Source organism: Rhinolophus ferrumequinum, chromosome 7, assembly GCF_004115265.2.
Source record: "Rhinolophus ferrumequinum isolate MPI-CBG mRhiFer1 chromosome 7, mRhiFer1_v1.p, whole genome shotgun sequence".
Taxonomy (NCBI): Eukaryota; Metazoa; Chordata; class Mammalia; order Chiroptera; family Rhinolophidae; genus Rhinolophus; species Rhinolophus ferrumequinum.
Genome location: NC_046290.1, coordinates 92099399 through 92126724, shown reverse-complemented (window position 1 = coordinate 92126724; position 27326 = coordinate 92099399). Strand labels below are relative to the sequence as shown.

Sequence of the window (27326 nt, the reverse complement as noted above, 5' to 3'; positions counted from 1 at the left end):
CTCAGTGGTGCTGGGGGCGGGCTCAGTGTAGGGCCGTGCTAGGGCTCAGTGGGCATCCTCACTTCTTGGCGCAGAAGGTGGCACAGTCCCTCTCCATGCTCTCGCTCCACGCCAGCTTGTAGAGCACCTGTGCAGGAAGAGACGCCATGAGCTGCCTGCCCTGCCTCATGGCCACTCCTGCAGCCCCTGCAGCCCCTGGGCCTGGCCTCCCTGCACTACAAGGTTCTCATGGCCCAGCCCCCAGGGCAGGTGGGCCTTAGAAATGCTCCGTGCCTGCCTGTTTCACACATGGTCAGACAGGCCTGGACATAGAGGTGCCATCCCTGACATTTCTGGGCATACCGCTGCCAGGGCCAGGACCCGCTGGGCCCTGGGGTCAGAGTGGGAGCCCAGGCTAACCATTCAGGGGCCATGTTGAGTGTGGCCTCGCTGGGGCAGGGTTCCTGAGGCTGGAGCCCTGCGTAGGTGTGCCTTAGAGTCTCTCCCCTGACAGGCATCATGAGGTCTCTGCACGTGCTGTGCCCAATAACTGGAATGTCTATCCGCACCTGAGAAGATTCAGGTCAAGATGTCCCTTCTTTGTGCAGCCCACCTGGCTGTCCCTTAGTAAAGTTAGACTCTTTCCCACCTGCCTCAGACTCCCACAGCGGCCTTCCCTCCACCACGCCCCTCTAAGACAGGGCCCTGGATAGAGTCAGCCAGGCCTCTTCCATGGAGTGGCAGGGCTGCTGCCCCTTGGCTGTCATCCCCAGGGTGGGCTGAGGCCCTTGAAGGGGAGAGAAGTGGCCAGGAGCAGACAGAAGGGCTTGGGGATGGCCTGGGTGCCAAGCCACAGTACCAGGGTCGCCTCTGCCCCTGGAGGTCAGGGGAGCTTGTTGAATGCATCCCTGGCTGCCCACGTGGACACTCACCAGGAAGACCAAGCAATGCAGGAACAGGGTGTAGAAGAAGCCAATGGTGCGTGCCATCTTGTTGGAGAGAACCAGGCGTCCCTGGTGAGCAAGCAGAGAGTGGAATGGGGCTGCGGCAGGCCTTGCTTCACTCACTCCTGCAAGGCTGCCGGGGCTGCTGCAGAGAGGGCCCCAGGGCAGCAAGGGGAGGGCAGGGCAGGCAGCTGGCTCCCATTCCACTGTACAGGCCAGGAACTTGGGCTACAGGAATTCTAAAGAATGGCACCCCTGTAGCACGATTCCAGAAACTACTACGAATGGAGCTACAAGAGGAGCTGTCCCTGAGGGGAGGGACCCTGTTCTGGGTCCCACACTCACTCTTGGTAGGGCCTGTGTGGAGTCACTGGGGTCCCTGGGGCTTCTCCAGACTAGGCTGGATGGCAGGTGATGAGGTGGCCTGTCAGGACTGGTGTCTCTGACAGAGCTCAGGCCTGTCTCAGGTGGGCACCGAGGAGGGACTCACCATGCTGAGTGTAGCCTTGTCCCAGGGGCTCAGGCTCAGGTACTTCCGCTGCCGCTCCTGAGGTGGGAGAGACAATGAGAAGAGGATCCCAAGGGTCCCAGAGACCCAACTCACTGCAGGGAGGAACTCTGACCCACTGTTCCTGCAGAACCCCAGGGGGCTGCCGGGGTCCTCCCTGGAGCCCAGTCCTACTCAGTGTGACGTCCCAGGCTCCTCCCCTGGATGGCTGCCTCCTGCCCTCTGGGGTAGCCCATTCAGCTTATGGGGAAGTCTTTAGGGACGGGGCTTCGCAGCCTGAGAGGGGGGGGAGGGGAGTTTCAAGGAGGCGGGGCCACTGCAGGTCACCTGACACAGGGAGCTCTTTGCCTGTCTGTGGGTCCTCCCCAGAGTGTGCACCTGGTTTTATCCCATTCGCTGTCACACACCCTCACACAGCCATCAGGCAGGTGTTCCTGGCATTCTAGATCTGCCTGGGGTGGACCCTGGGACTTCACGGCACCAAAGTGGGTGTGCAGGCTGCCCTGGTGTCTGGTGCAAGAGGGGTGCAGTGTGAAGCTGGGCCTGGGTGAACAGACCAGGGCTGGCGGAGTGGGGAGTGAGCGAAGGCCGAGGCCGGCTGAGTGGGTAGGTTCTCCTGGCGGCCGGGCTCACTCACCCGCTTGCTGAAGGAGGAGAAGGGGTCCAGGCGCTCCTCATACTGGGATGAGTACCGCAGCTCTGTGTCATCGCTGCTACTGCCCTGTGTGGGGAGAGCGGAGAGACCAGTCATGAGGGCCCAACATGAAGGCTTGGGCTGAGGGATAGCAGGCTGGCAGGATCTCAAGGGAGCCTCAGTTTCCTCATCAGCACAGCGGAGGTGGGGAACCGGGCCCCAGTGACAGCAGGAAGATGGCTGGTGCTTTGTGTCCATGGGCACTGTCCAGGGTCAGAGGTCTCCCACGGCTCAGAGCCACAGTGCCTCAGGGCAGGTAGGGGGAGCTAAAGCCCAGACAGGGGCTAGAATGTATGAGAAGACATGGCTGGGCCCCCTGCAAGAAGGTCGGTGTAGAGGGGCTTCGCTGGGAGTGTGTAGGGTGGCTGTGGGGTGCAGGTAGACACCCGAAAGATGAGAGAACCGCCCCCCCCCCAGCCAGCCACCTAGTATTACTGGTTTGCAGCGTCTGGGCACCCTCTGGTGGCTGGAGAATGGCTCCAACGGGTGGAATGTAGGGCTAGTGGTGCAGGGTCCTGTGCCACGGAGACCCCACCGGAAGCGTCACTGATTCCCACCCTTGTACCACACAGAAGGGTTTCCTCGCACAAGGTGGCCCCTGTGAGGCCTGGGGGCTAAGAGAAGCCGGGGGGCAGCCCTCGGGGCCCAGAAGGAAGTGAGTAGGTTTCTGGTATTGTTTTTTAAAAAATGTAAGTTTAAAACATACAGATTCCCCAGGGCCTGTCCTGAATTCCTGAATGCTCAATACCCCTGGCGTGAAATTCCCACATTCTGGGGTCAGCTAGTGGATCACTCCATTTCACAGGGGTGTCACCTAGTCTCATGGGCCTGGGTCCGTGACACTTGCCTTTTGGAGTAGCTTACCACCCACCTCCTGGCTGGTTCTGATGAATGAACCTGTACCAGGGCCCCACTGTGGGGGCCTCTTAGGAAGGACAGCTGGCAGGCAGAGGGCGCTGGATGGCTTCTGGAGGGGGATGGCCCAGCGCTGCCCAATAGGTCACTGGCCCTGCCTGAAACTGAGGAGGGCACTCACCCGGCCAGGGTAGCTCTGCAGAAATTTGATCTTCTCGAAGAGCTTGATGTTGTCTGCGCGCAGGCTGTCCAGCTCACTCTGCAGGGCTTGGATGGTGTGCTGGGCCATGCGGTTCTCCTGTAGGCAGGCAGGTGAGCGGGTGGGCAGGCAGGCAGGGCCAGCCGTGGAGGGGATGGGGGATACGCCTCCCTGCTGGCACAGGTACTGCTCTGTCTACGTGGAGACCCTTCTTTGTCTATGGCCATCTCCTTGACCTTCTAGGTTCTGCTCACAGCTGCCAGCTCTGGGAAGTCCCCTGTTCCTGCTGTGACCCCCACCTCAGGCAAAAGTCACAGTTCTTGGGTCAGGTTTCTTCATGTATTATTTATGGTATTATCAGCCTTTAAAAAGTTATTATCAAGATATAATTCATATAACGTAAATATCACCAGTTTTAAGTGTACAATTCAGTTTTTTTTAGTGTCTTCACAATGTTACACAACTATCCCCACCATCTAATTCCAGAAGATCTCACCACTCCAAGGAGAAACCCCAAACCTGTCAGCAGTCACTCCCTATGTCCTCGTCCCCTATCCCCTGGCAACCACCAATCTACTGTCTGTTTCTATGCATTTGCTTATTCTGGACACTTCATGTAAATGGAATCATACACTATGTGATTTTAATGTTTGCCAATCTAGGGGCAAGTTGAAATGGAATCTTATTTCTTAATTTATTCAAATGCTTAAATAGGTGTTTTCTTCACACTGTTAAAAATTCAACCAGGACTAAAAAAGACATGATAATATCATGATTCATCCAAAAATTAAACACAGAATGACCAAATGATCCAGTAATTCCACTTCTGGGGATCACCTCACAGAACTGAACACAAGTTCTTGAAGAAATGTTTGTACACCCATGTTCATCTCAGTATTATTCACAATAGTCAAAGAGGTGGGAACAACCCAAGTGTCCATTGACAAATGGATGGATAAACAAAACGTGGGCTATCCAAACAACAGAATATGCCTCAGCCATAAAAGAAGGAAATCCTGACACACGCCACAACATGGATGGACCTTGAAGATATTGAGCTAAGTGAAAACCAGTCACAAAGACAGATACTGATTCCACTTATATGAGGTATCTAGAACAGTCAAATTCAGAGAAAGAAAGTAAAATGGTGGTCGCCAGGGCTTGTGGGGAGTGGGGAATGGGGAGTAAGTGAATGGGAATAGAGTTTCAGGATGTTGAAAAGAGTTCTGGACATGGATGGTGGTGATAAGTACACAACAAGGTGAATGTACTTAACGCCACTGAACTGCACACTTAAAAATGGTTACGACGGTAAATTTTATGTGTGTTTCACCACAAATTTTTAAAAGCACATGATCAAAAATCTACATTTTTAACGCAAAAGGTAGAATCCTTCCTGTGGGGACAGAGCCAGGAGTGCAGTTTCCAGGCTCTCGGCCTCACATAGGAAGGTGCTGGCTCAGGTAGTAAACAGCCATCAACTGTGACTGGATGGCCATCAGCTGTGGCTAGTTGGCCATCAGCTGTAACCAGTGAGCCGTTGGCCACTAATATAACTGCTGTGGCTACGCTAGCAGAAAAATGGGAGCTAGCAAGAAGATGGGGGCTGAGCTAGCAAGAGCGGATTGCAGTTAGCAAGTGAGGTTGGTTGACAGAGAAGTGGACGGCAGGCTGTGGATAGTGTGGCTCCTGCTTCTTGTGTCTCCAACCCAGCCGCCAGTGAGAATATAGTGGTGTGACTCCCCTATCTATAGCTCCGTGGGTGTTCCTTTTTGGCCTCACTATGTCCTGCGTTCTTGTGTGGGGAGCAGGACTAGAGACCCCGCGTGCCACCCTGCATGACACTTCCTTACTTTTCCTCTCCCACTTAATCTATTTTGAACGCCTTCTTTTAAGCATTCCACAGTACGGCTGCGCCCAGTCCCTGATGGCATGTGTGTTCCCAGTCCTCTGCTGTGCAGGCAGCATCCCTGACTGTCCCCCATTTGAAGCCTCTGGAGTCCAGGACACAGAGGGTCTCATTGGACCTGGCCCACTCTTGTCACTGAACCAGCACTGGGCCTGGCCCACCGTGGGTGCTCAGCGAATGTCTGCCTTCCCCATTCTGAGCCTGGAAACCCCATAGAGGGAACTGTGAGTTTGGAGAGGAAGGATCTAGAAATTCTGTCATCAGCTCAAGCAGTGGCTCTTTGAGAAGGATGGAAACCTTCCTGGCTCCTGTTCCCCATGGGAGTGATCCCAGGGTCCTGGGCTAGCTCTGTGGGATGGGGGTCAGTCAAGTCCCCAAGGCCAGGATGCTCCCGGTCTGTCACCAGGCCCTCCGCACTGTGGATCCAGTGTCCCCTCCCTCTGTGGGGACGCCCTGCAGGCTTTAAAAGAAACAGTGTCCTCCCCCTTCTTTTACTCTGTCCCCGACTCTCTCTCATCTTCGTTCCCCCCACTTCTAGGACCACAGACACCTGGCTGGTGCTGGAGTCACCATCGTGTGGCAACAACGCCCACATTGTCGCACCTCACATTAACAGCCAAGACACAACTGGCCTGGTCACCTTCCCCCCCGGCGCCCCTCTAGGAAGGCCACCAGACCCACAGAGACCCTCAACCTCTCTAGACTGTTCATCTTTATCTAGCCCAACGACTGCCTCTCTCTGACCTGCCCCTCTGGTTCTCCAAGTTGCCCCGATGTATGTTTCTTCCTGGATTATGGTGGCCACTCCCCAGTCATCTTCCCAGACCAGCCTTCCTGAAGTGGCCGCCCGAGTGATCCTTCTTATCCTCCACCCCTTGCTTAAATCCTTTGCGGGTGCCTCAGCCTGGCTCTGGGGAACTCACCTGGCAACTCTGTCTTCTTACTGCAGCCCTGGAATGACCTGCACTCCCTGCTGGCTGGTTGGCCCCCTTTCTCTGTTCACCTAGTAGTCTCCTCTACCTTGGGCATCTGATTCTTCTTTCAAAGCCCAGTGTGATACAACCTCCTCCAGGAAGCCCTCCTTGACGACACAGAACAAATCTAATCCCACTGCAGTTGATGGTCTATGACACATCTTTCTCCCCCAAGCCTCTGTGTCCCACACTGTGTCCTCAGATCCAAGAAGTGTAGGGGAGGTTAGCACATGACTCACAGCCTCTAGCTCCTGGTTCCGGGCCCGGAAGCGTTCCCTCTGGCTGGAGATGATGGAGAGCAGAGAGTCTACCTGGCCCTCGGGGAGGGTGCCACTGGCAGGTGCTGAGGGTCCTAGGAGGTAGGGGAGAGGGGCTTGGGTAGCAGGAGTCAGAGCCTGGCAGTGAGCCCTCAGGTTGGGTGGCCCCACCCCGAGGGAGCTCTGGCCAAGTGCCATGGGGTGGAAGGCACAGAGTCTGACTGAGCACAAGGTACTGAGAGGTCAGGGAATGAGAAGGGGGGCCCGGGGAACAGGGTGGGGGGTGGCATGAAATAGGGGCCCTGGGAGGGGAGGCCCTGCCCAAACTGTCTCAGGGTCAGGCCCCGAAGCCCCCTCCCGTTACTCTGTATTTGGGTCAAGGACCCGAGCATCTGTCAGACTGGGCCCCCAGCTCCAGGGGAACAAAGTGTATATTGCGGGCACTGGGAGGCCATGAGTACCCCCCCACCCCAGGTTCCAGCCTCAACACCCAAGGAGGCCGCCTCCCCTCCAGCACTGAGCTCTCTGGCTGCATTTGCGTGCCAAGGCCTCCCTGGGGAACTGGCCAGCACCCTCTAGAGGCCACTGGCAGGACTGAGGGCATCAAGGCCCCAAGGTGTGGGGAGGTATCAGACTAACGCCTAGAAGGACAAGGCGGGGGCTCACCCCTATTTCACGTTGTTGCTGCACAGCTAGGGGTAGCGCCCTGACCTTCTCTGTGTGTGGGGGTGCTCTTTAGGGACGATGGCTCTGGCTGTGCTACCTCTTCTCCCTTCCCCGCCCCTGCTGGGCCCATCGCTGTCCCTGTGGGGCAGCTCGGCTCCTCCTCACCATAGAATAGAGCAGTGGCCTCCTTGATGGGCTCCGGGATCTTCTCCAGGCCGTGCTCAGCTGCACCCTGCAGGTGAGAGGAAGAAGTAGGGGACGCATCTGCACATGCATCATTGAACACACCCTTTCAAGGTGCCAAGCAAATGGAGGGCAAGGAGCAGTTGGGGTGGCCTGGCTGCAGGACAGGCACTGCGGTGGCCATAGGAGGGCCTGGAGACGGTGTCTTGCATGGGCCACCAAAGAGAAGGCTGGGCCCTGAATTCACCCCGAGGCTAGAGCACAGTGGTGGGGCTCTCACCCGGCCACTCCATCCTCACGGCCAGCAGAGGTTGGGTGACCCTGGCCCTGCCAACCAGCCTGCTGTGTGCCCTGGGCCAGCCCTGGTTCTCTCCCTAAGCCCCATTTCTTCATCTATAAAATGAGGGGGAGATGTGACGATCTTCAAGGGCTCTTTGGGCTCCAGCCTCCCATGATCTTGGGGACTCAGGTCCTCTTGCTGGGAGCTGGGTGGGTAATCCTGGTCTTGCTTCTGCCCAGAGTTCCCAGGGCAGAGGTCCAAGCCAGTGCCTGGACACGATGGTTTATGCCAGCTCGAGGAAGCCTGCCTCTTTGGCTTGTGGCCTGGCATCCCAAATTGGGCCTTCAGGGTGAAGTTAGCAGGCAAAACCCAGAGGAAGTCCCAAGTAGGGGTGGGGGCAGGGAGGGGGCAGAGGGTGGGCTCACCTCAGCGTCAGGCCGCTGGATGGACTGGATGGTGCTGAGGTCCTGCTCCAGGCGGGCAATCAGCTCCCTCTGCTCAGCCGCTGTGGCCACGGCCTCGGTAACGTGGACCTGCAGCTCTGCGCAGCGCCCTGTAGCCAAAGGAAGACGTGGCCATCAGAGGGAGCCTGGTGGGACCGGTGGTGCCTTTTCCCCTCCTCTGCCTCTCCAACCACCAATTCAGTAAGCAGGAGGCCAGGGAGCCGTAGTAGCGTGCTAGCTACGCCCTCTCCACCTTCCATGGCCTAAAGGACCATCACTGGAGCCGCCAGCAGGGTCAGGGGCACTCCTGGCACTCCCAAGAGCTCTCTATGCTCCTGGTAGGGGCAGGAGCCCAGGTCAGGGGTTTAGGAGAAATGGGTCCACCCTGGCTCTGCCATGACCAGCTGGGTGAGCCTGGCTAGCCCCCTTCCCTCTCCAGGCCCCACTTGGCCTCTGTCGAGCAGGACAAGGAGACTGAATGCAATGAGCACCAGGTTTTTTCCAGGCCCTGGGTCAATGACCAGAGGGGGCTCGGGGGTAGCAGTGGTGGGGAAAAGTACAGGAGGTGGTGGTGGGGAGCAGGCTTCCTTCAGACCCAGCAGGGGGTGGGGAGTGAGGGGTCCCACCTCTGGAGCTGACACCGTAGCCCCCCACCCAACAGGCTCTAGGGTAGTGGTGGCGATGGGGTGGGGATGGGAATCCTGTGACCCATAGCTCTGTCCCTCTCTCCCCCATCCAAGTGCCAGGTGTATTTACCACAAAGCAAATGCAAAATAATTCCATGTGGAGACATTCCTGCCCCTTTGGAAGGTGGGGAGTTTCCCAGCCCAGATTGAGAGCCTTCAGTGGCCGCTGGCAGGGAGGACGGTGGTGGCCTGGGAGCCGGGCACACTCACGTTTGAGGCCTGGCCCTACTTCTGGTTGGCTGTGTGACTCTGGGCAGATGAATTGCCTTGTCTGGGCCTCATTTGTAAAATGGTGACAACAAACCTTGCTCAGGGCAGCACAGAAGGAGGCCTAAGGCCTGATGCACAGGGTGCTGTCCTTTGGGGAGGACCGAAAGCCACCAGGGGGCACTGTGGCCTCAGAAATGCCCGAAGGCCCCAGGCTGTGGCCAGTGCCAGAACAGCCCCTGAGCCTTCCTGGAGGATTCACCCCTCACCGTGCACCCTGCTGACCAACCAGTTGGCTAACCCAGGCTTGGTGGGACCCAGCCCCCAGGCCAGGGTGGCGACAGCGGCTTCCCCCCCACCTGCTCCATCTCCTGGGTTCCTGCGGCACGCCAAGCCCTTTATATACCTCCCAATAGTCAGGTCAGAACAAACGATCTCGTTTACAGAGAGACTTTATCCGTAAATCCCAGGGTGTCCACACTGGCTATGTCCAAGTCCTTCCTCACAGCAGGGGAAGGCCCCACCGGTTCAGGCCCTGAATGGATTTCTTCCTTCAGACATCACTGAGCCCCTCTTTGTACCCAGAAGGTAGGTGTTCCTGGCAGAAGTGAGGGGTCTGACATGGGGCTGGGAGAAGAGGCTGGACATAAGGGAAGGACCAGATCATGGAGGAAGGCCTGTGGGTGGCAGTGTTGGGGTGTGCCCTTCAGCTGGTAGGCCCTGGGTGGCCTACAAGAGCTTTAAGCAGACCCTGTGGAGGCAAGGCCCAGGGAGACCCCAAATGCCATGACCTTCTGGCCTGGGGATGGAGTCCTTCGTCCTTGGCATGCGGGATGAGACTGAAGAGCAGGGTCACCTTGCTGCGTCACACACGCTTCGGAGGGAAGATGGACACAAGTTGTGGTGAGATACGGGAAAGGGACGTTGGGAGGGGACAAGTTTAGTTCCGGGCACTGGGTGTCCACAGGGACAGCCACCAACAGGAGCATGTCCAAAAACGGTGCTGGGACCGAGCCTGTGGGGGTGGGTAGACAGGCCCCCAGAGAATGGCGAGTGTGGGGCGCAGAGGAGGCTCAGGTGAGTACCCACCTCAGGGATGAGGCCCTGGGACAGAAGGGACAGGGCAGAGGTGGGGACATCTATGGAGAGGAGGACGGCTGCCCAGCAGGGTAAGCCCCCATCCCTGGAAGTGTGCATGCAGCCGAATGTGGAGGGGATCCAAGCACGGCACGAGGGTTGGATAAAAGGCCAGCGAGGTGATTCCTTGGACTGCTTATTTTATGTCACCAGTTCATGGTCACCCAGAATGGTCTCCACCAGGTCCCTGGGGTAGAAGCGACTTGCAGTCCCCAGAGCCATCTGTGGGCATGGGGGAGACGGGGTGGGGTTGCCTGGGCTGGGTTTCCTGGGTATCTGTGTCTGCCCGCTACTAAGGGGTGGGCACACAGGTCCCGGCCCGTGCACACATGACACATATGTGTGCCCGTGCACACATATGACACTGAGAATGTGCAAGGGCCCTGACAGCAAACCCTCCATCACAGGCTGCCCCAGACAGCTGGTACCAGGCCGCTTTGTTAAGCTGGCCTGGACAGCCTGCCACTGCTGCTGCTGCAAAGACACCCAGACACTGGCTTAGCGGCCAACACAACCTCTGGGGGTGCAAGGCTGAGTGCTGGGGGTGGCCACCCCTGAAGAGGGGGCTCTGGGCGAAACTGAGGGCTGGCTGGCATGAACTCACAGCAGACACGGAGGATGGCTGTGTGTGAGGCACAGGGAGGAGGCTGGGCAGGCCGGGCAGTGGAGGTGAGGGGGTGAGACGGAAGGAAGGCCCAGGGCAGAGGCGGGAGAATGAAGCTGCAGCAGCCGGGCCTGGACGTGGTCCGGAGCCCAGCTGGATCCCAGCGGTGGCCCGTCGCTCCACGCTGTGGGTATGGGATGAGGCCAGGAAACTGATGGTGTGGGCACTGCTGAAGGAGGGATGGGCCTTCTCCATGCCTGGAATTGGCCCCCACATAGGGCCGGGGTGAGCAGCAGCGGGGTTTGGCTCTGGTGAGTATGAGCTAGTGGAACAGTAAGGGGATGCGTGTGGGGAGTTGGACTGGTGGGACTGGTGGGCCTGGGGCTGGAGGCTGGGGGGGCTCCGGGCTGGCTGAGCCCCCAGCGGAAGACGTGGGCAGAACTTTGGGAATGGCAGCATTTTCAGGGGTGTCTGGGCAAAGACCCAGAGAAGAGGGGGCAGGAAGCAGGATGGAAATCAAGAGGAAGTGTCTTAAGGCCCCAACTTGAATAGGGACTGGCAGTGTCACCGGTGTCTCTAGAAAGGCTGAGTGAGGGGCGGGCTGGAGTGAGTCCTCTGGTGCAGAGTTTGGTCACGGTAATGGTGGAGCGGGGAGCAGCAGGGCTGTGAAAAAGGGACCGGGGACCACTCTGGACAGATGCCAGGCGAGGCTGTACAAAGGGCAGAGCCTGGTGTGAGGGGACGTCCTCAAGAGAGAGGGTCTTCCGGACGGTGGAGCGTGAGGAATGGAGCCTGTGGAGAGGGAGGGCAATGGTGGTGAGCGCGAGGGGGTGGGGAGAACGGCTTGTCTCTGAAAGGTGGCAGAGGTCCCTGGGCGGTGGGCCCAAGATAGTCTCCTACCCTCATGAAACTTCATGGGACCTCGTCCTTCTGGGAGAATCTGGGAACGCTTCCTAGAGGGTGCCTTTCACAAAGAGGAGAAAGAAATCAAAGCAAGGTCAACACTTAAGGAGGCTGGATTATGACTCAAGGTCAAGGCATGATGCCTGACCGCAGATTGATTAAATGCAGACACTTATCAGAACTGGAGTTGGATGGCAAGGCCTGCGGTGTTGTGTCTACGGCTTTCTGGAGGGTGGGGGACCCTGCGTTATTCAGTCAGCCCCCCGTAAGCCAGGCAGGCACTCTGGAGCTGCTCAACGTGTACACTGGCTCTGAAGGGAGGGGAGCAGCCTGCACATCCACCCCTCCCCGCCTTGGCATCTGGCTGTCCCCACCGGTGCTCAGAGATGAGTGCTGGGCACTCCGTGCCTGCAGGTGCCAGCCCCTCGCTCCTACCCAAGGGGTCCCCCAGCGAGGGTCCTCCCTCTCCTGCAACATCAGCCCTGATTCGCCTTTCCACAAGCACATAAGCATGGTATTCCCCGCCCTCCCTCCCCCTTTCCCTCCTTCCTCCCCTTACACCATCCCCTCCCGCAAAATTCCGCAAAGAAGTTGTCTCCTCTAAGTGTTCGCGTCCCTAAACCTTTCCCAGCAGACCAATGCCCACTACATCACCTGTCCTTGCCAAGGCGGCCAATGACCTCGCACATCGCGATGTCCTCGGCCCTCATCTTACTGACCCATCAGCACCTGGTTTGTGGTCCCTGCACCCTCCCGGCCTCCTGTCCCACTGGCTGCTCCTTCTCAGTTTCCTTTGCTGGCTCTCCTCCTCGCTAAGCTGTGAACACGCTGCCCCCAGGGCGCCAACCCCCAAGTGCCTTTCTCTTCCTTCTGATCAATCGGTCGCCTGGCCCCTTTGAGTGCCACTGATAAGCTGATGACTCTCCAGTGGATGTCTCCAGTGCACCCTTTTGCTGGGGCTCATTCTCTACTTGGATGTATAACCAGCATCTCAAACTGAACGGGTCCAAATGGATGCCTGACAGCCCCCCAATCTGCTTCACCACAGCAGGAACCCCTGTTGCACAGCCCAAGGAAGTGGTATCCTCAGGGTGGTGGGGAGCAGAGGCAAGGCCATCCTTCAGTGGCTCAGACCAAATCCCGGGGAAGGGGCGGGGGTATCCATGCTCATCTCTCTCCTTACATCTAATCTATAGCTGAGTCCTATTTTTGGCTCTACTTTCAAAATATATCCAGAACCCAATCACTTTGCACCATTACCACCACCTGGTCCGAGTCACGACCCCTCATTTTGATTATGGCAACGGTCTCCTTGCTGGTCTTCCTTTCCCACCCTCACTCCCACAATCGAGTCACAAAGCAGCAGCCAGAGAACCTTTAAAACAGTAAGATCAGACCACCCTCTGTTCAAACCCTGCAAGGGCCCCCACATCCCTCAGAGTAACAGCCGAAGCCCTGCAATGGCCCACGAGGCCCCACCAGCTCTGCCTCCCCCTTGTCTGTCTGACCTGGTTGTCTCCTCCTCTGCCCTGTGGTTACTTTGCTCTAGCGACACTGGTTCTCGGCACATACACACCACAGGACCTTTGCACTTGCTGTTCCTTGTCTGGAAGGTTCTTCCCTCGGGCACCTGCATGTCAAGACTTTATTCACACGTTACCTTCTTATGGGGCCTCTGACCACCTGATTTAACACTTTAACCCTCCACTTGCTCCTCCAGTCCCCTGGACCTTATGTTTCTCCCATAAAATTGACCACCGTCTGTGCTACTATGTAATTCAGTCATTAATTATGTCCACCATCTGTCTCCCCCACTAGGAGGTAAGCTCCATGTTTGTGCCCTGTGATGGCCCCAGTGCCCAGAGCAGCGGCACATGGTAAGCCCTCAATGCCCATTAGCCGATGGGCTGAGTGGATTCCACCCAGCAGGGAAGCACAACTGGCTGGGCGCAGCCAGCCGGCCTCTGCTGGTCCCACCGCCTGATAACTGCTAGGCCTCATCTGGAGCCCTCCAGCCTGGGTCTGGCATGGGGACTGCACATCTGCCAGCGTGAAGCCCCAGGGCGGCCCTGCACCTCGCCAATGAGTGCACACTTGGTGGACGGGTTGGGGGCAGTTGCTCCCCAGCTGGGACCCCTGGACCCCAAGCATGGCTGCAGAGGCTCTCGGCTACACCTGAGTCCTTCTAGACGTTAGAAGGGAAGAACAAGCCTCACCTAGGGCTGCCACCCTCCAGACCAGCTTTGTTCTTGTCAAGCATGGTCGTCCTTCCACCGGGTACGCCCTTCCCTGCACAGTGGCTTGCTGTTCCTTTGATGCTGTCGCCTCCGTGCTTGTGCCAGCCCTCAGTTTGATGTGTCCTCTCTGCCTGCCTGCCCCAAATACCTCTTCCCATTTCCAGGCTGCTCCCTGTGAAGTCCTGCCTTTTCCCAAGTCACTGCTCAGATGCCCCCTCAGTACCAATTACAGGGCCGGCCTCGGCTGTGGCTCTGTACCTGGTCTGTCTCCCCTCTGAGCTGTGGGTGACTCGAGGCCGCCAGACACCCAGCCTGGAGCTCGTCCCTGGCACAGAGCAGTTCTCAGTGGCAATCTGCTGAACAAATCTGAAGGGGCTCCAAGAGGGAGGTGGCCTTAGCTGGGCCGCGTGGCATCACCAAGCCTGTGCCTGCCCCTCACCCTCTACCTTGGCACCATTGACATTTGGGGCCAGGGCATTCTTTGTTGGGGGTGCGGGGCTGTCCTATGCATTGTAGGACATTATGCATCTCTGGCCTCTCCCCTCTAGATGTCAGGAGCACCTTCCGACACATTGTGACAGCCCAAAATGTCTCCAAATACTGCCAAATGTCCTGGGGACAAAGTCACCCCCAGTTGAATACCATGGCCCTAGAGACTCTCCTCAGCCATGGGAGGCTTCTGGGTTTGGCTATAACAGGACGGGAATCAGCCGTGACAGATGCTTCAATCAGATGGATCTTTAAGAGGAAACCATCCCTGTGGCAGGTGCGGCCCCCCCCCATAGAAGAATGAGGAGAATGGAGGGCCCTTCCTTCTTGTCTGTGGTGGAGCCCAGGGGTGGCAGCCTCAGCCACTTGTGGAACCCGAGACCTGAATTTTCAACAGGGTGCTGAAGAGAGCCGCTGAGGCGGAGGACGCTGCTGACTGAGCTTTGTGCCAGTCGGCACGTCAGGCGTGTGACGTTCGGCTGGCAGCTGCTGGTGATCTGGCTGACCTGGAGCAGTGCCCGGGCCGGCAGGGGCCCTTCCTGCGTCAGCACAAGGTGAAGGCAACTCTGACTGGAAGTTGCTGCCCTAGCAACCAGATCTGATGAAATATCACCGTCATCGACAGCCCCATGAGCATGTACTGTGCCCGCCGTGGGCTCAGACACCGCGCTGAGCAGTTCACAGATATCATCTCAGTGGCCTTGTGAGTCTGGCATGATCGTATGCGCTTTCCAGAGACGGAAACAGAAGCTCAAAGAAGTTCAACTCATTCGTTCTTTCAGAAAAGATTTCCTGAGCATCGACTAAGACTTGTCCAAGGTCACCGGCTGGTAAGAGAAGATAATAGGATCCAACGCAGTGCCCCTGGGGGGCAAGGAAGGGCCCCGACGCCCCCAGGAAAGTGAGTGGGGTCCTCAGACCGCACTGCGCAGAGCCCTCCCCGCCCCCTTCCCTAAACAGTAGCTCTGTTTTCACCTGTCTACAAACCATTTGGCTCCAATAAAAAGGCCCTTCCTACTGACATTCTGAGAGGTCAGGCTTCTTGGAAGAGGCAGGAACTTCCGAATGCCCGCCCGGCGCTGGGCGTGGGCTGCGTCGCCCACCTCCCGCCCCCATTAACACAGCCAGCTCACCACCCCACGTGGGGTGGGCCAGACTCGGATCAAGAGCCCAACGACCAGGGGCCCCCACCAACATCACAGTCCAGGCTCTTAGCTCAGCCGCCTACACCCCTACCACCCTACAGGAACCAAGGCCGTGCTGACGCAGAGACCAGCCAGCTGCACGGGCCCCAGAGCCAGCGTGCTAGGGCCGTGAAGGAAGCAACAGGCCCCAAGGCAGCCACTCAGAGGCCCTTTTAAACACAGCAGACAGGACCACAGCAGACAACTCACGCACTCTAATAATTAGATCATCTCGCCGCCACCTTCCCCTGCACATCTGCAATTGTGTTTCCTTAGGGCATCAAATCAGGTGCATCATTTCGTTCAGACCCACGTTACTCTAGGCCGAGGAGAAAGGCCAAACACTGCACTCCCTGCCTGGGGTGAGGGCATCGCCCAGCTGCAGTCACAACATGAAATCTTGCTCCCTTTTCTGCCTCTGGAACTGGCAGTTTACAAAAACAGGCCTGCAGGGCCGGCCCGGTGGCTCAGGCGGTTAGAGCTCCATGCTCCTAACTCCGAAGGCTGCCGGTTCGATTCCCACATGGGCCAGTGGGCTCTCAACCACAAGGTTGCCAGTTCAATTCCTCGAGTCCCGCAAGGGATGGTGGGCTCCGCCCCCTGCAACTAAGATTGAACATGGCACCTTGAGCTGAGCTGCCTCCCGGATGGCTCAGTTGGTTGGAGCATGGGCTCTCAACCACAAGGTTGCCGGTTCAACTCTTCGAGTCCCGCAAGGGATAGTGGGCTGTGCCCCCTGCAACTAGCAACGGCAACTGGACCTGGAGCTGAGCTGCGCCCTCCACAACTAAGACTGAAAGGACAACAACTTGAAGCTGAACGGCACCCTCCACAACTAAGATTGAAAGGACAACAACTTGACTTGGAAAAGAGGCCTGGAAGTACATACACACTGTTCCCCAATAAAGTCCTGTTAAAAAAAACAAAAACAAAACAAAAACAAAAACAAAAACAAAAAACAAAAAAACAGGCCTGCAAAACCATGTGCAACTGCTGTTTAATTAAATCTCACTTTTAAAGTACTTTGGGGAAACTTTCTGGATAAAAGGACTTGGTGCTAAGTGGAGTTTTTTTTTTTTTTTTTTTTTAATTATAATTTAGTGAGCTCTTTAAAAAGTGGGGGTATACCTAAACTAAGAAGGAGAAAAAGTGGAATCTGAGCCGAGTTAGACTTTACTTTATCCGACTGGTAGAGCTCTAGTGGTTTTATGCTAATTTCTCCCATCTGGGGAGGGGCAGACTTTTGGGGGCAGCTTTAGACACACCAGATCCTTGAGTGACCAGATGAGACTCCAGGCTGCTGGGAGCACCTGGCACTGGTGGGAGACGGTCCCGTGTTCTGGGGTCTTCCGCTGGAGAGAGGATTGAGTCTACCTTAACTCTTTGAGTCTAACTTAATGCTTCTGTATGGGAGCTTCACATTCTGAAAAGCATAAATGAACGCACAATGAACTATTCCCTAACCAGTCACACATCAGTGAGGGTGGTGATACTTTTTCAGCCCCGTAGATCTCAAGATGAGAAACATCCTGTCACAAGCACGTGGACCACCTAGCAGCCAACTCTCAGAGCTTTCCCAGCTCCAGCCCCGAGCGCTGGCTGGACAGACCACTTCTCAGGAGCCCAGTCATTCCAAAAACCCATAAGACACCATTCCGTCCTTCCTCCGTGGGAACTCACTTGCCTGAGTTAACAGGTGCTCTTGGCTGGTCCTTCTTTACACAAGTCAGGGACAAAGAGAGAGACCCCCGCAGAGCAGGCTGAGGCCAGGCACCCAAGCCCCATTCACTGTGCTGTACCCAGCACCGTCGGCCCCCACTCCTGGTCCTCACAAGCCTGTGAGACAGGCGATGCCCCCATTTCACAGATAAGAAAGCAGATGCCAGGAGGGTCAGTGCTGCAAGGGTACCCGAACAGTAAGGATGACAACAGCAAGCAGGGACGCAGGGCCTACAGAGCACGTACTGTGTTGCTCGGACAGAAAACTGGTGCCCACATCGCCATGCGGCCCAACCCTGGCTCAGGTTTCTGCTGACACCTGCCCGGGGCCATGTGCCACCGGAAGCACTCTCAGGAAGGTGGAGGGATGGCTACTTCTGAATGGCAACTGTGGAGGTGCCTTTGGACCCAGAATGAAAGTGTTTGCTGCTTCTCAGGCCAGAGCACTTTAAATAAAAACGACCCACACGTTCTTATGTTTGTATAAAAGATATTTACTTCAATTATCACACCTAGGGTGCTAGTGAATAATAATAATACATGGTGTGAGTTTCATACAGTGATATTGCTTCTCCATATCATATAGGGACCGTTGTACAGTGCTGAGAACAAACATCGTATGGCTAACCAAAGACAGAAGGGACAATGTCGGGGGGCCGACGGGTGCCTCCCCCACCCCCACGCCAGCCGGATCAACTTTTGACTCTTAATGTCGAAAACAAATAGCAAGAAATAAAATGTTACCAGAGATGGGTCACAGCAACACAGCAGAGGCTTCTCAAAGCTATTTGTACAAAAAGATGACGCTCTTTTTTTTTTTTTTTTTTTTTTTTTGGTCAATTGGGTCTCTGTGAGGATTAAAAAAAATGTCTGTGATTGTTGAGTATTAACAAACGAGCTCTAAAAACATCTAAGACTTAGTGTGTTACAGAAAATATAAAATACTGCTAAAATGTAAGACACCACGATACACTGGGGGGAGCTGAGCTTATTAAGAATTCTCCGGAAGAAGTCCGCCACTCCGAGAGCGCGCTTGGCTTGTGCTGTTAGTAGTCTGGACAGGAGCGTGGCTGCCCGCTCGCAGGCAAGTAGTTATTGCACAATCGCAAAGAGCTAGGTCTTCCTCAGTGGAAAGGGGCGTGGGAAAAACCACCTTTTCTTGTTTTCCCACTGGTATTTTATAACAAGCTATTCTCAAATGCTTTAAGAATTTTGAATGAATCCTCACGTCTCCAAAATGCACAGCATTTTCTGAGGGGTCTCAGATGGTGGGACATGAGAGGCCAGTTTTCTCAAGGAAAGAGGCAGAAAACGGCTCAAGAGAGAAATGCATAGACTAATTAGAGAGAAATGAAAACTCTTTGGGGGAGACGGGGGCAGTTCTTTTATTGGAGGGCTTGCTTTCAAAGAGATGAGAACAAAATCAGGACCCCCACTAATTTCAGAGAAGGGGAAAAGTCATGGCACGGAAAGTGGGCCCTTTGGGAGCCGAGGCAGCTGTCTGGCTCCGCCTGGGGCGGGCAGAGTCCCTGTCTCGGCCTGGGGGGAGCTTCCTTCTTCTGTCCCATGAGGGTGAGCCCACAGGCCTGAGGCCAGCCCCACCTCACCCTCACACTAGATTTCAAACAACTGGGTGTCGTGTTGGCTGTGCTTCTAGCCGCAGAAAGCTCTGCCCACATCTAACCTCCTTCCACACTTAACCACATTAAGGGGGTAAGGGGCTCCCCCATGACCTCCCTGGTGTAGGTCCTTAAGCCACAGCAGTACTAAGAAACACTGTTGCTTTGCAAGATGGTTTTGACCAAATTTGTATGCAAGAAAAACAACAACAACAACAAAAAGCCAACCAAAACATGTCAACCCATGTGAGCCTTGCAAGAAACCACTCTCTCACTCGGAAGTCACAGCCCTGGCCAGGCCGCTACACCCTCTGACCAGGGCTCGCTGAAACTTCATGAACCCAGAAGTCTTACCAGAGGCTCTAGGAGGCTTTGGGGAACTGAACTTTGCTTTTCTAAGTCTTCTCTGCAGCTCCTCACACGAGTGTTCAACTCGGCACTTCCTCATACTGGTAGATTTTTGTTCATTAACTTTCTCACTTAAAAAGTTAGACATGTAGAGATCACCAGTTTTTGAGTGGCTACTCTGGAGACAGGTATCTGATTCTGCTGGAGAAGGCCCCTCTGCCCCCAGTCAAATCCCCAGACCCTTCGGTTCTTTTTTTTGGGGGTGGGTGGGTGGGGAGGGCAGGAGGCAGAAGACAGTAACCACTGGAGTGACAGCAAAAAGCATTTACAACAACAACAACAACAACAACACAAAACAACAATACACTCCTGATTAGTACTTAAATGATTAACGTAATAATAAATAGAAGAGGATAGAAATAATTTTTTTTTCTCAAGGAAACATCCTTTTATAATTATCCTCACACACGCTGGCAGGTCAGTAGCAGTCAATCCATCTCAACAAGAAAAGGTTAAGTGCTGGAAGGGAGGCTGTGGTCTCACATTGGGAAGGTTCTCAGCTGCTGAGTCACAAACGCCCCCACCCTGCCACCCAGCCGGCGGTTACGGCCAGTGCCCTGCAGAGCTAGGCCTCGGTGGTCAGCAAGAGGCAGGTGGGGACCTGGGGGGCTGGGGAAGCTGGTATTCCCTTCAGTTCATGAACAAACGGAACTACAGTGAACACACTCATCCACAACCTGAACCGTCCTGGTCTAAAGCTTACTTTGAGTTCATTTGGTGTGCAATACGTTATCTCTTAAAAATGAAGAAAAATGATCTCTATTGCACAGAGCTTTTACACATAGTCATCTATTTAAGTGCTTTCCGTTTAAAGCAAACTACCAAAAAAAAAAAAAAAAAGGGAAAATGAAAAAGGAGAAAAAAGGAACTATAAAACAAAAGCAGCCCCGTGCCACTTCAATGCGTCTTGCTGACGGAGTCTGGTTTCACCAATGGAAGTCCCAAAGCTTCCGTACATACTGTGCTTCTGATTATTTTCCATAGGGATGTGACATTGGGATATAAGGCACCTTTCCTTTCTGATCACAGAAAGCTTGATACATAGCAAACAGCATATTTTGTGGTAGAAATGAAAGCCTAAACACTACAGAAATTACAGTAACACAAGACTAAACTTAACAGTATTGGATGAACTAAAATGACCCATGAAAAGCAACTCAAAGGTATTTTAAGTTTAAAAACAGGGATGGGAAGTGCACATTTATGCATACATAGCCTAGTGTCTTTCTCTCACTAGCCTTTTAAGGATTCTTCGCCTACAATGCCCAACTTTTAAAGTTAGCATTTTGGAGGAGACTAGGCGCTTTGGAAATGTCTTGTTAAAGCTAAATGTCACTTCATCCAAAAATGAAAATGGAGACGATGCCACCGTCAGTGTGGACACAGTATCTTTGGAGGGAGGAGGTGATGGAAGAGCGGTAGCCAGGACTAGGCGGGGGCAGTTCGTGCAAGTGAGACAGACGCGGGAAACCGCATTTCCCTCTTCTTCCTCGACCAGGAGACCAGGCGTTAGGCTCACAGGCTGCTGGGGCAGAAGACTTAGGGGAGTGGCTCATTTTTGCTCAGCTCACTGCTCATCACGGCCCCTCCTCTACTCTGAGGGCCCTGGCCTCAACTTCAGCACACCTCTAAGAGGCTAACAGGTCGGATCTCTTTAGAACTGTATTTGAACTTGTTCCTCCTTCCTATCCCAGTATGTTTCAAAAGGCAGAAACTGATGGGGATGGAAATGATATTGTCAAATTGGACTGTTTTCTTAGCAAGCAAGTGTGCTGGCAAGCCTGCCATTACTGAATGTGCTCCGGAAAATGGAATTTCGTAACTTGGGAGTCCCAGGCCACCACCTTGCCACTCAGGGTAGCAGCTCTGCCTTGCAGGTCATGAAGTCTCCCCTAATGTCATCAAGGTCCTCTCAAAACTGCAGAAGCACTGGGGGGATTTCTAAATATGAGCTTTTCTGGTGAATGCCCGAGCACACGATGACGGCACAAATCTTAGGCTCCCACTTCCAAATTCTTTCCATCAGGAGAACACTTTGGCTAACAGGGAGGGTGGACCCACGTCCAACCAGCAGCTCTGGGAGCTGGTTTTCTGCAGCACTGGGTGGAAATTGGCATATTCTTTTGGGAAGAAAGGGTCATGTGTTTGAAAAATGGGTGAACGGGCTGAAGAAGGCCATATCCTCTCCTGTCCTTGAGATGCTTCCAGAGTGTCACAGTAGAGCTGAAGTCATATCCTCCCAGTGCCAGAGACAACAAAGACAGTCCTGCAATGCCAGATAGGAACCCTGGGGGAGTGTCCTCAAGTGCATGTTTAGGGGCAGCCCAGGGCAAGGGAAGTGGCTGTGACAGATCTTAACAGCTGAGCAGGAACGGGCAGAAAGCAACGACAGGCCAAAGACAAGGCCCTCTGAGGCCGCAGACTGCCCTGCTTGCCAAGGAAACAGCTGCCAGAAGCTTCAGGAACAGGTGGAAGCCAAGAGAAGAATCCACAGATGTCTGTCCATGTTGTGCTCATGAGAGAAGACGCCTGCCTACCAGGCTAAGATACACTCATGGATGCTACTCTTCTAGCCTTTTCTCTCCCTGGAGCCCACTTTGTCGCACGGTTCTGAGGGGTGCGGGGTGAGGAGTGATGTCAAGTGGCAGAATGGGTTAGTGAGGTAGGCGGGGACAAATGAGGAGTGTGACAAGGGAGGCCATCCAGGGAGGGAGCTGAACCTCCAGCCTGAAGGACGTGGCTAATAGCCCCACCACACTGCCAGAACCTCGCCTTCCTATACCGTGTCTCCCAGAAAAGAAGACCTAGCCGGACCATCAGCTCTAATGTGTCTTTTGGAGCAAAAATTAATATAAGACCCGGTCTTATGTTAGATAAGACCGGGTCTCATATTACATTAAAATAAGACTGGGTCTTATATTAACGTTTGCTCCAAAGATGCATTAGAGCTGGTGGTCCGGCTAGGTCTTCTTTTTGGGGAAACACGGTATTTCACCCGCACAGCTGGCTTACGGGCCTCTGAAAGCAGGGGCCTGGGATGGCTACAGGCACTCTTGTTTTTATAGGCCTGTTGAGAGGTGCCTGTCATATAGTGTATTTAAGGCAAAGGCTACTGTCCCCCAGGTCTAGTAAGTCTATCACTGTTCCACTCGGAGCTAATCCCAAAGGACGTGCGCATACTTCCTCTGCTGGTTTCAGTGAGGTTTGTTTCTCTAAAATCAGAGGAATGAAAAACATTGCATAGACTGTCAATAGAGTTCATTGATCACCACATGAAAGGACACGAGTTCAGGAGGAACAGAAAACACCCAGTCCAGCTTTAGCTGGGAGAGCACCCTCCTGCAGACTGAGCTGTCCGGAGACTCTCGCTCCAGCGTCTCAGGGCATGTCTGCCGAGTGATCTTAGGAGTCAGCCGACACCAGAGGTCTCCCTGGGATTAAACTACAACCTGCCTCTGCTTCGTTTGCTCATGAGCTGCACAACTGATGTGCCCTGGCCAGGGAGGCAGATGGGGTTTTCCTTCCTTCAGGAGCTGGCCAGCTGGACCCAGGGGTGGGTGTAGGTGGGGAGGGTCTCTCACGGCCAGAGAGAGCACGGAGGAACATTTAGCCCAAAGCTCCGTAGCACTCTGGGTCTGGACCACCAACTAGCAAACCTGAATGTCCACATTAGTCAGGATGGTTTTTAAATGGGGAGAGAACAAAGACACCAACAGGAAGGAGCCTGGGCAGGGAGGCATTTGTGCTTTGGAAGTAAAGGGAGGCTATGAATGATTATCTTTTTGCTCAGTCTGCCTCAGGTATTTTACCAGACACAGCAGCCAGGGTTTGATAGTAGTCACACGAGTCAAGATCCTGGCATTTCCTGAGACTTCTCCCACGCCTACATCCCGGGCAGTCTACTAACCATAAGCCACCTCACGTTGTGGTATTCCTCAGACAGGTCGGCTCTGAGAATAATTGAGTCGAGCTAAACGGCTGTGGCAATCCTTTCTAAAGAGGAGCAGACTGGCGGACAGAAATCACACACATTTGAGTGATCAGGAAGTTCAAGGGAGGAGCTGACCTGGGAGCCGGGCAGTGGAAGCGAGCGGGCACGGGTCTAGGTCAGAACCCACCAACTTTCCACCTCAGACACCATAGGAGAGTGTGGGCAGGAACCAAGGGGCAAGAGGCTGATCGCGAACACAGATTTTATGTGGAGCCTCCACTTAGCCAGCTAAGTAATGGCAGAAACCTTAAGTTATGAACACTGCCTCCAATTAACAAAAAGAAGCCATTTAAAATGGTATAATGGAGCTTGTAATTAAGTGTTAATGTTTTATACGGAACCGTTTTCCCCAGGGGAGAGGTACAAATCAGCTTTTTAAACTGATGGAGCAGAAAGAGGAGGAGGTCGGCTGCCTGCGGGAGGACTGCTTGGAACGCCACGGAGAGGACGCTGTTCAAGGCACTTGGATATTGCTTATCAAAATGCGAGATCAACCCTTGGACTCAAATTCAGGGGCGCAACGAGGAGGGGGGCGCTTCCCCCTGCCGACAGATTTCTGTCATTTAGTGGCAGCTCTTAGAAGTATTACAGACAGTGATAGCTTAACACAAAAGAGCATAGGGTTGGGATTGTAATAAAAAAAATAAATAGAGAAATAATACAAACACTGAACTGCAAGCAAAATTTAACCAACTGATTGTATCGAGCACCCAGATGTAAGTCTGGCAAAAAAGACAGAATGGAAATCAACAATAACCTAGCTGAAACAACAACAACAACAACAACAAAAATGACTAAATTGCTTGGAAGAGCCAAAATGGCTGTTTTAGACTGTTACTATTTGGCCACTAGGATAGACAAATTTATACTTTTTCAGTTTCCTCGATTTAACACCTCTGTAAATAACAGTCATGCCTTTAAAACTAAAACACTACCCTAATATTTCCTGTTAACTCCCTGCTTTTGATTCTGATGAAAATCAGATATTTAGTGATTCATCACACATGATGACGAAATTCCCTCGAGGTTTTTGTGGAGAGGACACCACAGTACTGTCAGGGGCTCTGCTACTCACTGTCCTAAGGGTCACTAATGCAAACTCGCTCTTCTTAAAGTACCTGAATTGAGCCAGATGTTAATCTGTTTCCCCTTAAGCTCCTCCATCTTGAATTCTCTTCTCGCTGAACCAGATTTCAAGTTCAGAGACGATGCAACCATCAAAAGACAAACGGCCTGCCTCTCAGCCTCCTAGAGCCTTCTGAAAACTTCTCATTCATGAAAAGGCATTGTCTTTAGTGTAGTGACTCTTAAATTTGTGAAAACTTGAACTAAGTGCTGCAGTTGCAGGTTAAAAGACTGTAAATGAAATATATAATTTCTAAAACGTCATGCAAGAAATGTGGTTTCACATCTTACAGTCAAAGTCCTACAAGGTAATTAATACAAGCACACTGAGGTGTAATAGCGGGAGCATACCTCTAAAATTATAACTCCCTCCCACCCCCCAAAATCAAAAAAGATAATATTAATTAAACTTAAGAAATAATGAATGCACCATTAAAATGTCATCCAAAGATGTTGACCTAAGACAAAGGTTTCAATGATACACAATACGGTCAAAAAGTTTTCAATCAGTAATATACAGTATGACAACTACATCTTGTAAATTATACCCAATACTGCCGGCAGTCTATCCCTCTAAAGAATATTTGCCCCTTTCATCCCTTCCTAACAATCAGATAATAAAATACAGCACCTATAAATAAGCAAAAAAAAATATATATATATACCGAAATCATCTATTGTTAGTTTAAAGATATGGCAATAAAGGAGTCTAAATTAGCAAACTTGTAGAAGCCATAACTGATAAAACAGCTTATTGAAAAAAGGTGGCAGTAATGCACTCTATGTGTGCACAGGTACTTAAGAAAATACACAGACGTATAAAATTGCACACACGCACACACGCACGCTCTCATCCACCTCTATTCTCACGCATATACACATAGACAAAGGAGGAATCAGAGACAAGTTAGACTTTTTGATTTGTACTTAGACTGCCCTAAAAGACTAAGTAAAAGACTGCATAAAAAAATGTTCCAAGAGGCAAAATGAATGAAGGGCCAATAGTCTGGTTTGGAGGTGAAGAGCATCAACGTTTTGGTGTGAGTTTGGGCCGTCTCTACAGGGGTGGGAGCAGTGCCCAGACTGCCACGTTTTCTCTTCTGCAGGGAAGGAAGCTTCCCACGACGTCAACAGTCATCAGTGCTTGTGGTGGGAAGAAAGGGAAAGAGAGAGTGCTCGCGAGCCCTGCCCAGGCCCAGGGAGCGGCGTCCCCTGGTGGGGCTCAGTCCATCAGGCGCCCGGGAGAGTGGTGTGAGGTGTGGTGCCTTCTGTGCCAAGGAAAGGCTGCTGTCTAAGAGGGTGGGCCCCGCTTGGCCCCAGAACTGTCTGCTGCGCTCTTAGCGGCCTACTCTTTCCTCCTTTCTTTAAATGCTCACACATGTGCAGACGCACTAACACAGACGTAGACACCATAAATTAAACAAAATGAATGGGTACATGCTACAGTTCTAACTTGTCTCCTAAACCTCCGAGATATGAGGTCTGATCAGCGTGCTCTGCGGTTAGAGGTTAAAAAGCAGATTATAAAATACCTAGATTCGGATCTTTTCTTTTTGTCCTGATTTGGCCTAGAATGGAGTGTATTAAACAGACCCTGGTCAGCAAAAGCCCAGAGTCAGTTAAAGCTATGGATCAATGTGCACTACATGTCAGGATTCTATTCACGTACAAGAAAACACTACGTCAGCTACCACAAAATCAGATATTTTCCTGATGTGACTTCTCTTTTTGTTAAAAAATATGTGGAGTAAATGTGTTTTATTTTAATTCAAAGTTTCAAACGAGAAGATTCTTTTCTTGAAAATATTTAGGAATCCAAACTAGTGTGTTTAGAGTCGGTTTGACTGTGCAATCTCTTAGTGGCAACTGAACAGCTACAAAAACTTTCTTTTTTAATTTTTCTGAAAAATCCCCCCCCTTTCCTGGTTTAAGAAGATAATAGTGTATTATCGCTCTGAAGCCATTAGATGGCAGATAAAAAGCCCCCTTTTAATATGTGGGTTTGATTTTTTTTTTTTTTTTAAAGCCCACACGAAAGAGGAGGGCGCAAGGCAAAGCTGTAAGAGTTATTCCAGAACCTGTGGAAATCACTTAGGGCAATAAAAAAAACACTTCAGGGTACAAAAAAGCTCGACTACACATTTCCGTTTTCTTCCTCGAAAACACGACATAGATTGGGCTTAATGCTCCTTTGTTTTCTATATGCACCTTGGCCTATGGCGATTTTGCCCTGTGGCCCGCAGGGCGGTAAGTGCGCAACACGGTCCAGGCCGCGGAGTCGGCGCCCGCCCCCTGCCCGGCCGGCCCGGCTCGGCCAGACTGGACTCGGCTCGGCCTGGCCAGATGGGCGGGCGGCGCCTCTCAGAACTCCCATTCGATGGGCTCCTCCCGGCTGGCAGCCTTCTCCAGGCGGTGGATTATGCTGTTCAAGTTCGCGGCCTTCTTCTTCCTCAAGGGGTTGTCTCGCGAGTCCCTGGCGCCCGCCGCCTCGGGGAGGCCGAAGAGGCTCTGCAGGGAGCTGGGCCTGCGGGCGGCCGCCGGCGCGCTGGTGCTTGGCAAAGCGGAACTCCTGTCGGCGCCGTCCCGGGCCCTGCAGGGGCCCTCCCCCGGGGGGGCGGCTGAGGTAGCGGCGTCCTCCCTGGCCGCGGGCGTGGCGGCGGGGTTTGGCATGGGCCCCGGGCCCTCCGCGGGACCCTCGGGCAGTGGTGGCGGTGGCACCCGGGGTCGGCCCTCTTCGTCAGCGTCGTCCGAGGCCACGGTCCCCAAGGGCAGCGGCTCCGCCTTCTCCGCTGGCCGCGGCGCCTCCTCCCGCTCCTCCGGGGCCGTGGCCGCCTCGGCTGGCCCTCCCTGAGACTTGGTGGCGGCTGCAGGGCCGCCAGACTCCTCGATGTCCCCGGCGCTCGGCCCCTCGGCAGCCTCCACGCCGTCGCAGCTGTCACCCTCCGAGCTGGGCGCTGGCCGGCTGCTTCGGGCTGTGGGGGAGTCACTGGCCCCGGCCTGGCCCTGGCTCCCGGCCTGAATCTCCTCAATGAACAGTTCTCTACGGATCCGAGACCTAGGAGACACAAACAGGGAGGGCTCCATGAGTGGCTGCGGCGCATGGGAGGGCACAGGCCCCTTCCCTTG

At 53.8% G+C, this 27326-nt stretch overlaps 1 protein-coding gene across 11 annotated transcripts in view; it reads right to left on the bottom strand.

Moving 5' to 3' along the window:
* CUX1 (cut like homeobox 1) overlaps window positions 1-27326 on the bottom strand; it is a 346311-nt gene that overhangs the window by 1230 nt on the left and 317755 nt on the right. For 8 of the 11 annotated variants that reach the window (XM_033111153.1, XM_033111158.1, XM_033111154.1 and 5 more), the window contains one exon: window positions 22039-27255. In XM_033111153.1, the coding sequence (XP_032967044.1) occupies window positions 26562-27255 (694 nt within the window). In that variant the 3' untranslated portion in view covers window positions 22039-26561. Of the gene's footprint in view, window positions 1-62; window positions 128-911; window positions 993-1413; window positions 1471-2068; window positions 2153-3161; window positions 3279-6301; window positions 6415-7150; window positions 7218-7873; window positions 8002-22038; window positions 27256-27326 lie in introns of those variants that run through there. The other 3 variants (XM_033111157.1, XM_033111156.1, XM_033111155.1) reach the window with 1 other exon arrangement.